Below are 12,085 nucleotides of genomic sequence, written 5' to 3'. Positions count from 1 at the left end.
CGATTGCTTTGGCACGGGCGGTGAAATACCGTGTTGGTTCATAGAAACTGCTTTTCACTCGTGGGTTCTTTATATATCTTCAGCAAACTGAAGTAAATGACTTGTGGGCTGATAAGTTCCTTTGTAGTTCTTGTGGAGTAACTTTTATCTGTATGCAGTCTAACACAGCTGCTCCACGGGCTCTTCTCCCTGATATAATAAAAAAAAAAAAGGGGTTTAAACTGCATTTTGCAAGAAGTTGTGTTGAAAAGCAGGGAAAGAAAACATTCCAACTTTCTCCCACAGATGAAGGCCTTTCTTACAGCAGGCAGGGCTGGGCCTGTGAGCTCACACACAAGAAAAATAAAATACTTTGGTGCCTTCTGGAAAAGCCAGAATTGCGCAAGTCTGCTATTTATTGCATCTGTTCATGGTTATAATTCCTGTCAGCCCTTTGTTTCCGGAAACAGCCTGAGTCCCGGGTCATGAGACAACATTCCTGATTAGGATTACTTTGATACTTGTATCTATTGAGGTATGTACGGACCTTTCATTTTTTTTCCCTTAGGATTGTGTAACGTGAAATTAACTGCATATTCCTTCATTGTTTTACGATTTAAGTATAGCTCTGTGTGGTTTTGTATAGGGGAGGGCAGGAACTGGATTTACAGCTTCTCTCTGCAATAAGTTTCTAGGCAGTTGAAACGCTGCCAGCCTCAGGAAAACAACTCCAGGTTTGCCCTTTATGAGGAAAAAAAAAATAAAATGCAGGCACTCTGTGCCTGTGGGGTTCATGGGTGATCACTCTGCTAAAATTGTTCTGTGCTGTAGAAGAGGTCATTCCGGTATTACAATAACTTCTTCTTTTAGTTGAAATTTCTTTGGTCGAAAGCGAAACTGGGAATAAATGTGGTGTTTGGGCTAATCTGGGATTTTTCAGGCTGGAAGTTGGAGGTGGTTTGACATGGCTGTGATGGTGCATTGCTTTTCTGACAGCTGATTCCTGTAACTCCAGAGCCTAGGTCGGCAAATCTGGGAAATGGAAAAATACGAGGAACTTTCATGTTGCTGTCAGTCACAGCTGGCTTAGGAAGCAGGAGTCAGTGAGGGGAAAAGTGTTTCTTTCTCTTTCTGGGATGTTCATGGTAGGTCAGAAGAGTTATAGGAAGTATAGTCTCTTAATCACCTGTGTGACTGGTTATAAGTTGGGAACGCTGTGGTGACATTTCTTGGACACTTGGGGAAAATGTCCTATATAATTCTGTCTCTGTTATGGCACAAAAACCTTTCTGTGGACATTGGAGACCAGCAGCAGTCCAGACCAGCCTGAAACTTTCTCCTTGTCTCTGCTACTTAAATTTACATGGTGAAAGTATCCTCACTCTGCTGAATCAACAGGAAGTCTGACCCGATTTCTGCTGTGCTGAGGTTTCCAAAGCTCTGCCCTTCCCTCCCAAGGTCAGATTTTACACCTGGTTATCCAAGCTGTCCATGTGGTGCTGGGATTTGCCAGTGGCTTCAGGGGTGAAGGGTGACAGCACCTCTAAGTGTTGTGTGTGAGTATAATTCCCGTGGTTTTTTGGTCACCAGGCACAGTTTGTCTGTAGCGACGCCAGGTGAACATGAAAGCGGGTGCCGTGAATTGGTGACGCCTCTTGTGCCAAACACGGCTGTGGGTTTGAGTGCACCGAGGGTTGGTTTTGAGGCAGAAATCTGCAGGAGTGCTGCCTTTCTGCAGAGCTGGCTCTGGGCACGGGAGGATGCGAGCCGTGCGTTTCCACGCCGCACGGGTGACAGCCGTGACCTGGTGAGCTCAGAGAGCCCGAGAAGGGAGCTGTAGGTGGGTAGTTGTCCTCCCCAGTTCTCTCCATATCCCAGGTGTGTCTCCCGAGGCACATGAGCTCTGTTTGCTGGCTTTCCCTGGCGTTGAATGCCTCACTCGTGTCTTGTCACCCATCACGTGGGCCCGGGCAGGATGCTGCTGTACCCACCCTGTTCCGGGGCTTGCCCTCCCGGGATGGCACAAGGGTGACTCGAAACCATCCTTCAGGGACCTGCCGAGTCACTGAGGAGGAGGCGAGTGAGAGCTGATTGATTTAGAGCCCTAAACTGCTCACAGCCCTTTTCTCCTTCCTAACCACCCAAGCACTCAGAGCACAGGAGTGGGAGCCAGTAGATGGCAATGTGTGACCGGACACGGGAAGGCAACTTTTGTTTTGGGGGATTTTTGTGTTTCGTGGTTATTAGTTGTTGGTTGGGGGCGGGAGTGTGGGGAGGGTTCTTTCCTTTTTATCTTTATTTTTAATTTTAAATCATAAATTTAATTTTGATAGTGCAAGAGTTGTCGAGGTACTTGCAAGTTAGCGATAATAATGGCAGTGATAACTTCCAAGGGTTGGGAAAGGCCCGATGGAGTGTGCAACAACCTGTAGTGGGGTTCTGCAATGAGATGCTGTTACCGTGCAGCGACCCAGGGCCTCATATGCAAGCAGAAAAGAAATGGGCCCTTCTCAAAGACAGGTGTGCTCCGGGGATATCCCGTTGTGTTCCACTGGATGTCAGTGTGAGAGGGAGGAGAGATGCATGGGGAGGATGTGTGCTCACTGAAGTTTTAGCTCCCAGTGCCATGAACAGCTCCACTCCATAAGCTGAGAGGAGATCTTCCAAAGGAGGAAGAGACAGCACAGTTCCCTCTGTTTATTTCCTTCTTTGCTCCTTGTTTACTCAGGAAAAAGAAGTCTTTCTCTTCTCTTTCCTTCCCATCTGACCTGGATAAACTGATGAGGAATCTCACCTTGACTGCTGAGGAGAAGTATTCCTTACAAGATGGAATTTGTTTATGCCACTTTCCAAGTTCTCATTTTCATTCTTCATCATGATCTGCCCTTGGTCCTCCTTTAGAGCCTCTCTGGCTTCTCCCTTTCTCCTCCTTCTCAGTTTCTCTTCCATCTTCCAGCCCCTCCTGCTCTCTGCTGCTCTTCCCTCTCACCATCCTCCTGATTATTTTTCCTATTCCCTCTGCTGCTCCCTCCACCTTTTGTTTCTTTTTTCTGTGAACCCTTTCTCCGTCTGCTGCAAAGGAAAAAATAATTTGTGCGGCTATTTTGACAGCGAGGAGGTTGAACATTGCCTTCACCAGGCCCCACATTTTACTGTGGAGGCTGAATCCACTCTCCTTGTCTGCTTTAAAACCATTCAGACAGAGAAAATTTCATGTGCACGGTGCAGGCTGAGCAGAGCCAACCTTTCCATTTCCCTTCGTTGAACAAAGAAAGTAATTTTGAGCAATTAAAGATGATATAAGCTGTATTTTGCTTATACATAGCAGGACCAGAGACTATAGTGATCTTTTTGTTGTTTTGCATTTTTATTTTCCCCCTTTCAATCTGTGTAGATGTGAAGGTGTTGGAGATTCCACATGGTGTGTGGCAATAAAAACACAGTTCCATTTTCTCAGTTTAGAGCATTCAAGGGCACCCAGCTGCGAGCAGTGCAACCTTACAGGTACCTACAGGACCATTTCTCTCTTTTTCTTTCCCAGATTGATATATCCATGTCCCAGGCTACCCAAGCAGCTTCCTTCCTGCTCAGGGAAGCAGGTGTCTGCTTCACCTTCACCTTTGATTGTTCTGGAAGCCCTCCCTTGGAGAAGTTGTTGTTCAGGTTTAGGAAAAAAAGGATTTTTCTTACTGTGGGCACATAAATTGGTGCTGAGGGGTAGTGAGGGCAGCCGGGCGCCTCTTCCTTGTTTGCAGCCCCTTGCCTGGGACTCCAGGCTGTCCAGAAAGTCCTGGTGGTGGAAACAGCAGGATTTCACAGCACAGGGAGCACCGGTTTATGGCTCTGTGTATGGTCTCACAAGGGAACACTGTTCAATAGGCTTCAAAGTGATTCAGCCCTGGCATAACCGTGGCTGTGGCCACATGTAATATAGCCTGTAGCTCTTTAAAGAGGATTAGCCTTAGATCAGGGACAGCATTCATTGCTGGATCTCATGTAAAGTAGAATATGCTAATGGAATGGAAATGTCTACAGCAAACATTGCATAATATTGGGGACCTCAAAACTGAGCATTGTGTCTTGGTATCTCTGCTGGGAGGCAAATATTTCATATTCTGGTCGTTATTTTGAGGAAAACTCAAGTTTATAATATCACCACAAGCTCTCTGTGGAAAGTCAAGATCTAGTGTGCAGTTTCACTAGCAAAGTTAAAAAGATAGCAAAAAGCACTTGAAGGTAACTTTCCAAACATTGTTGTGCTTTAATGATGCCGTAGTTGTCCAGCAGAGACAAAACCCACCCCAACTTAAAATATCTTCATTTGGGTTTTCTGCAGCAGGCACAGGCTTTGTTGGATCCGGTGTTCTCTTCCCATCTGTTGCTTTAAACACCATTTTTGGGTTTAGAGGAGTTTGGGCAGCCCAGTACACTTCATTTGGCTCTCCTATTTCACTTCTATGCCAGTCTTCAGAATGCTTGGGATTTAACCTAAGAAAAGTCTCCCAAACTTCAAGGTGACCCACCATTCCAGCTGCCTGAGCAGAGGTGCTGCAGAGGGTTTTATTCACAGATGTCGTGGACATCTCCCAGAAAATCATTTCAGTGGGAGCCACCATCCACTTCCCAGCACCTCAGTAGCGTTGTTGCCTGTCAAGGAACCCCTTCTCCCTGGGTTTTTAGGCTTCACTGGAAATTTCTGCCTCTGTGCCTATCCTTGGAAGTGTTTTAAGACCTGCTCCAGGTGATTCCCTCCTCGCACAGGGAATTCCTGTGAGTTCTGTCTCACCAGCCTGGCCCTGTGCGTGTCTCTGGCCTGGGGTTTGGTGCCACCAACACCAAATATAAAACACAGCCCTGGACATTGAACACCCCCATTCTGCCTTTGTGCACTTGAAGTGCCTCATCCCAGTCCGCTGGGGCATAAAAGTGCAAGGAAAGCCTTTGGGAAGAGGATCCTCCTTCCAAAGGAGCTTCCAAAACGTGAGCTTTCATTGCTTAGAGGTTTTTCCTTTCCGTGCGGCTCCGCATCTCAGGATTTTGTTGTTCTGGGATTTATTTTTTATGTTTTTGTTGGTTCCATTTTTATTTATTTTATTTTTTTAAAAAAATTTATTTTGCTGTTTGCAAGGTTTGGGTTTGTTTTTTTTCTGTAGACGTGGAGGGTGGTGATACATATTCATGAAAGAGAAGTCTTTCCAGCCCCTGCCTGCGCTGACAAAGACTTAGCTGTTTCACACAGCAAGCTGACTGGAATTGTGTGGGGCCTGCCTGACCAGATTAGAGCAAACAGCCAGCTTATTCCTCCAGTCGTCAGGCCTCCCCTTCCTAACAATTTCCCCAATTGTCATTTTGACAAGGCTGTCATTAGGTGATGGCTTCTTTTGGCCATTTTCAGATAAAGATAATTTCCTTAACTTCCATTTTATTTGACAACAAGTAGTTTGGGAGAGAAAGGAAGTGCTTCAGTAGTTTATGGATTAAGGGTTTGTCACTTCAAAGGCATCTTTGATCTAAAAATATGTGCTGTACCAAATTCATTATGCCTTTTCTCCTTTTTCTTTTCTTTTTTTTTTTTTTTTTTTTTTCCCCTGGATGTTTGCAGCTGAAATGCTGTTCCACAAAGCACTGAGCTTTGGGGCAGGCAGGTGCAGTGGCCGTCGAGTATGTTGCTCCCCAGACCCCATCCACCTGAGGAGGGATGCTTGGAGAGGATTTGGGAATCCTTATGGGTCCCTTCCAACTCTGGCTACTTCTGCAGGGAGAGAGGGTTTGAATATGGATCAAGAGCAGGGCTTTTCCTGCCCTAGCTGTTTCAGGCACTGGGCTTCGCTTTCACCCCTCCTCTACTTTTTAGGGTCCACAAAACTCCCTCCTTGGCTGCAGCAGTGTAAATCCATGGTGGCACCCCATTACCCTAGCCCCACACAGGCTTAGGTGGGGCTGGGCTTTGTCCTGTGTTAATATTAATACCAGTTCTAGCTAACCACTTCAGCTTTTCCTGCAGTGTTACCTCCACAGTGACAGCGGCCAGCAAAGCACCTCCTTGCTGCTGGAGGCTGTTCTTGATCCCATTTCCAAACAGAAGCACTTCTGCTTCGGCTCTGGCTGGGGAAGCTGTGCAGGGGCTGGTTTTTTTTTTCCTTTTCTTTTTTTTTTTCTTTTTTTTTCCCCCCTTTTGCCTGCTAATTGGCTGAGACCACCAGAATTTGGAGGACACAGATGTCACTGATAGTTTGCCTAGGGAGCACATTCATGCCCATCTGTTGCAGTCTAGAAGGCTGTTCATATATCCACAAGGCCTTCATTTAATTCTTGTCAGAAAGTAATGTAAATCCAGTTTACCTCAGAGGTCACAGCCAAGATTTATGCCAATGAGCCCCCTGCAATTTACACACACTGTAGTTGTATAGGATGAAAAGAAACCCTTTCATGTTGGTGCATATTAACAAGAAAGCTTGCCTTAGGAGAGGCTTTTTGATTGAGATTCTTCCTTATTTTAATACAGCCAGTTGGGATAGCCAGCTTTACCAAAAGAAAACATCTAATCTTTAAGCCAGAGAAGTAAACTAGCTAACTAACTGAATAAAGCCCCTAGCAAATCTATTTTTTTTTTTAAACCATCCTTTTCTGAAGAGAGGTAAATGCTCTAGGAAAACACAAGCATGTGTGCACTGAAATATTCAGGGAAACTGAATTTGCCTTCTGTGGAAGGTGATATTAAATCAATTATTGAAACCTTTGCTGAGTTACCAAGAACATGTTTTCTCTTTCTTTTTTTTTTTCTTTTTTCTCCTGTTTTAGTTTTTAATCCCTCAAGCTGCCAAATCCAAATATAAAGCTGAGCCTGTTATTTTTGCCAGGAGTGGTGGGAAGGACTCCAGGAGTCTCGTGCACAAATCCACAGGAGGGAGGGCAGCCCAGGGTGCTGTGTCATGTGCATGCTCCCTCTTACCTGCTGCAGGTGAAAACACCAGCCCAAATGTTCCCTTGCTCTTCCAAGGGCAACCTCCTGCAGTTTTTTCAGTCTCCCTAGAGAAAAGCCAAGGGAGGTGAAATGCCATCACATGGAGTGAAGGTGAGACCGTAACCCCAACAGCTACAACAGACCTAGCACTGCCTCTGTGTCGTGATTTCACCCCTTGTCTTTATTTAGCAAGAGACTCTGACAGCCTGAAGAGCTTCCCTAAAAATGAGTGTGGCTTCGTTAACCTCGGGGAAGCCGTGGGTGGAAGGGCCACAGCACCCCGAGTCAGGCTGGAGGGAAAAGCCAGCAGTGCAAGTGGTGCAGGGACTTGAATTGAAAATGAGCTGCTGGAAAAGAAACACCCCTAAGAACTTGTCTTATTGAAATTGCTTGTAGGAAAAGGCAGAGAAGAGCAGGATACAAAGGTGGATCGGGATGTGCCAACTTGATTACAAAAGGGTTTCAGAGTGGGGCACCTCATTTTCTTGGGGCTCAGTGTAGTTTGAGAGTGCTCCTTTCATTTATGCTGGCTCCACTCAGAGGGATCCTCCTCCCTCGTCCTCCTTCCTCCTCTCTAGTTTGCCTGGTCCATGGATTTTACCTTTCAAATGTTTTAGGCATGAAAATCAGTGTCATTTGCACGGTGTCATAATGACCGGAGTGGTTTGGGATTAGGAGACGGGAGAGCCAGGCAGTGCAATGAAAACAGGGCTCGACATTCTAAGTTGCAGTGTAACACTTAAAATAATTAAAATGTTTATTTGAAAGTCAAAACAGCTTCAGTCATAAATAACTATCCATTCCTCGATTGATTGTGTCGAGTCCCAACCGAGAGCTCTGGGAATAAGGTTTATTTGCTCCCTGTTGGGATTAATCCATAAATGTAGTCTCCACATGGAACTCATCAGGTCTTTGCTTCCTCTTCATTAGTCTCCCTGGACCTGGAGGGTACCCTGAATAAGATGAAAATTAGGATAATATATTTTCAGAGAGAAAAGGTCTGGTGATCTCTAATTTGTGTTTCAGGACCATAATGCTGTGGAAAATTTCCCAAACGATGTTGTCTGAGAAACCAGCGCTTGTTATCCTTGCTGCATTTGAAGTTTGAATGCGGCAATTACATCTTCTTTTTCTTAAAGCCTCCAGAGCTAATTGCAGCCTTAAACCGGCTAGATTGACTCCCAGGCTTCCTTCCATCCGTGGCAGAACTTAAAATTCCTTTCTCTTTGACAGATCTTTTGGTCTTCTAGCCCAAGGGCCCTGAAATGTCACAGTATGGCCCATTTCTTATTAAAGAGATCATTTCTCTGTAGCCCACCCAATTCTTCCCTCCATCCCTCTTGTTCTGAACCCCAGCCCCAATTAGAGGGCAACCACAGAAATGTATTTTCTCATCCCCTGAGACCTTTGTCATATTTTTTTTTCATCATATTTGATGCGAGGAGTCGTTTTAATCCAGGCTCCAATCAGAAATGGCACAGATTTATTTATTTTTTTCCCCTCACCATTTCTGTTTTAAAGTGTCTTAACAATTACATCAAGCATTTAAAAGCTGGTTTTGCCCCACACAGGAGTAAAGCAGCTTTCCTGCCACCAAGGAGTGCTTAAATCCTCAGTCTGATGCAAAATTGGTTTTATTATGTGTTTTCAAAGAGCGTTTCTAAGAGCATGCTTAGAAAACATTTTTGCCCAGGCAGTTTTGCAGCACGTCGAGCTGCAATTTTTACCACTTCAAAACCATCTCCTTAAAGTGCCACTTGTTAGGATTTAATGGAACTCTGAGAAAGCTGATTAGTAACCATTGAGAGGGTTCTAAAGGCCTCCAGAAGTTTTTGCTGCTCTGCTCCTGGGCTTTAGGCTCGGGTCCTGTGTTTCCCCAGGAAAGCTGCGTGCCTGGTTATTTCCCCCTCCCAGCTGTCACTCAACGCCACAGCTGTCACAAAACACAACTTACAAAGTGGCATCTGTGTAAAGGATGCTGGTGTGGTTTAAAGCTCTGTGGTGCATTTTAAGCTGATTTTATGATGCGAGTCATTGTCCCCAGCGATGGGTCTCCACAGGCTCTCTACCTTCTGAGTACTAATGTACAGTTTATTGCACTTTTCTCTGTGCTTCCAGCACTCTGGTGTTGCTGCTGCTGTAAATCATTATTTTATTACTCCGTGTCCTTGCTGTTTATTCAGTTCTTTGGAAAAATGTACTTGAGGAAGAATCCCTTGCTTGCTGACACTCATAGATCACTGTTAGGGACCTGGCAGTTTCCCGGTGAGTTAAATCCTCCCAATCCAAGGAAGCCAAGTGCTGTACTTCCACACTAATTTGAGCTTCCCTGCTAAGCCCCAGCATTTCTTTGTGAGAGTGGCAGCTTGTGTGGCTCACAAAGCCACGGGGCCCTCCTGCCTGCAGTAAAGACCCAACGAGAGCTGGGCTTAAAAGTGTGATCTGGGGCTCTGAGCTGTAACACAGAGAAGTTGAGCACATCCATGAACTCCCTTGGATGCTCCTGGTGCCAGGTTATTTTTTGTCAAGGGAAACACCCCAGTGTCTGCTTGCTCTAGTGCATCTTCGCAGCAAATTGTGTTTATGAGCATTTATTTGCAGGCTGTGAGGTGGCAGCTGAGCTCAGGCCTTCTCCATCGTGCTTCTGCACCCTCCTGAAGCAGTTCCCAGGTCCCAGTTCCCAGGATTACCGTCCACAGCGGATCCAAGACAGGTGTATATGTGCTTGGTAGTCACTGGAGTGGGCTCCCTGGAAAATGAAATTTTTTTTTTGAGAAATCAATTACACAAAGGAATGGAGTCCAGGCCAGATGGCAGGGATGCTTCATCCCAACCTGGGAGGTACTCCTGGGACGGCTGCACACTCCTTCCCACAGGGCTGGGTAATCAGATAAATCAATTAGCAGATGTCAGTGCAGTTAACGGGGAAAGCCACACTGGCATAGGTGTGTTAGCGTGACTACGCTTTCCTCTTCCCTGATGGGTACCCAGCAACTGGATCAGCTTCTCTAGACCTGGAAGGGTGGAGCAGAGGACTCTGCTTTCTGGCTGTTGTTCCTGGGTTCAGAGATCTGTCCCTGACGGATCCTTAGGGAGAGGGCACTTTTGTGAACTAGGATGTGGGTTTGGACCTTGCACCGTGATCAAATCCCTTTTTTAGTGTCCTTTTCTCCATTTGTCTTAGCCAGTGACAGCTAGCTCAGCCCCATCTCCTGGGTGGACTTTGGACCACGCTGTAGCTTTGTCCCCAGCCCTGTCTCTGGCTCCATCCCCTTTTTGCTCCTGAAGGGAGCCCCTAAATGGGCCCAGTGCATCCTCAGGGATGCGATCCCAGCACCCAGCTATGCTCAGCTCAGGCTCAAACCCTGCACAGAGTGGCTCTGGTGGCTTTTACTTCAGGCTAAAAAGAAGGGCAACACTTCCTAGGTTTTCCTTCTGCTTTTATCCATTAATCCGCCTCTGGCTGATCTTTTACTTGCTCCCCAGCTTCTCTCATGTGCTTGTGCTCCTTCCCTCGGTCTCCCTTTTACAGCTACTTTTTAAATTTCTTCTTTCTGTGACATTTGTCTGCAGAGTCAGTCAGAGCCCCGCTGAGCAGCTCCTGCCTCCAGGCTCTTTGCTGCTGAATCCCATCTTTTGCCCTGCTCCACCTGCCCTTCCACGGCAGGCTCCCTGATCCTCTCTGCTTTCGCATGAGTGCATCTCTTTTGCCCTCTGCTTTTCAGTCTGGCAGCTTGCTCCCGCTCAGTGCCGTTGGGAGCACAGCCTATCTGCCGCCAGCTCCAGGATCCAGCCATCCCAGAGCCGCAGCAGAAAGGGGGGAAAACTGCCTGGAAGCGTAGCTGCTAAAATGTGAGTGCTCTCCAGCCAGCAGAGCAAGCTGTGCCTCGTGTGTGTTGTCCTTTGCACTCCCCTTCTTCCTTCGCTGCCATAGTGTTTCCACAGTTTCAGACATATTTTCACTGAGGCTGCTGCTGGCTAGATCACTTCAAACTGCAGGAATGCTTTTCTAAGTGAAACCATCATCAAAGTGGTGAGGAAGATTTAAAAAAACCCAGCCCGAAGTATTTATCTCGTGCTTAATTTTTGAAAGCTGCCCGAGTGTTCTGGCAGGAGCTGAGCCAGATACCTGTCATGGAAATGATGGGGTTTTCCTGCATCCCCACTGGCAATGTCCTAAGCACCTGGAGGACTCGCAGGGGGACGTGCACGGAGAACATTCACACTCGGGATGGCATCCCAGGGTAAAAGAGAGGATCTCCGTGGTCTGGGAAATGCACACAGCATGCTCCTCTCTGCCATTCAATCCCGGCTAAGTGTGTGTGACAGCCCGAGGAGCCTCCCAGGTGCAAAGGGCTTCGGCGCAGCCCCGACAGTCACTTCCCTGCTCGGGATGTCACGGCTCCGCTGATGAGCCTGTCCTGTCTCGCTGGCACCTCAGAGATGTTCCCCTCGCACGCTGTCACCAGGACCCCGCAGTGATTTCACACACTCCCCTAATAAAGTCCTCCGAGGCTGTCATGTATTTTCATGTATTTCCCCTATTATTTCCCCCTGCTTGAGCCTTTCAGATAATTGATGATACTTTAGTTAATCATTTTCCCCCTCCTTTGTTTGCCAGGTACCTCAGCCTTGAAGGGATCCTTTTCATTTGGACCCCCCCGTGTCTTCTGCTGAGTAATTGATCACCGTGCACCCGGGGACACCCAATTCACAGCCGAGTGGGATCAGCCCTCATGAATAAGCAAAGCGCCGTGGCCGTGCTGCTGCAGGAGTGCGAGCGGGCTCTGGACACGCTCCTGGCACCCAAGGCCGGCACGGGCGAGGGAGAGGAGCGGGAATACCGGCAGTGCCAAGGTGAGCTCTCCCCAGGAGAGGCGGCAGGACTCCGCCGGCCCTCGGCCCTGCCCTATTTTTCTTCTCCGGGCAGATGAGTGTCAAGAGATGCCTGGATTTCGAGGCCATGAATGGGATGCGGGCTACAGGCAGGCAGGGAAAGAAGTCCACTTTGTTGCAGTGAATTGCTGTCAGTTCTAATTTTAGGCTTCAGTAAACATGAGGCTGTAAGGAACAGTTTAGTTTGGGGAAGAACAATGCCCAAAAGTTTGCTGATGCACATAAATTTCAGTTATTAAAAAAAAA

At 47.0% G+C, this 12,085-nt stretch overlaps 1 protein-coding gene across 4 annotated transcripts in view; it reads left to right on the top strand.

Annotated features, from left to right (window-relative positions):
* ALPK1 (alpha kinase 1) overlaps positions 1-12,085 on the top strand; it is a 38,244-nt gene that overhangs the window by 745 nt on the left and 25,414 nt on the right. For 2 of the 4 annotated variants that reach the window (XR_004496905.1, XM_015624004.3), the window contains exons 1-2: positions 2-514; positions 11,565-11,800. Coding sequence is in view for 3 of the 4 variants with exons in the window: in XM_015624004.3 (XP_015479490.1) it covers positions 11,680-11,800 (121 nt within the window). In the remaining variant the exon portion in view is untranslated. Of the gene's footprint in view, position 1; positions 515-9,772; positions 10,796-11,564; positions 11,801-12,085 lie in introns of those variants that run through there. The other 2 variants (XM_033513556.1, XM_015624005.1) reach the window with 2 other exon arrangements.

Source organism: Parus major, chromosome 4 (assembly GCF_001522545.3).
Source record: "Parus major isolate Abel chromosome 4, Parus_major1.1, whole genome shotgun sequence".
Lineage (NCBI taxonomy): Eukaryota > Metazoa > Chordata > Aves > Passeriformes > Paridae > Parus > Parus major.
Note: the sequence above shows the minus strand (reverse complement) of the source record. Positions and strands in the feature narration are given on the sequence as shown.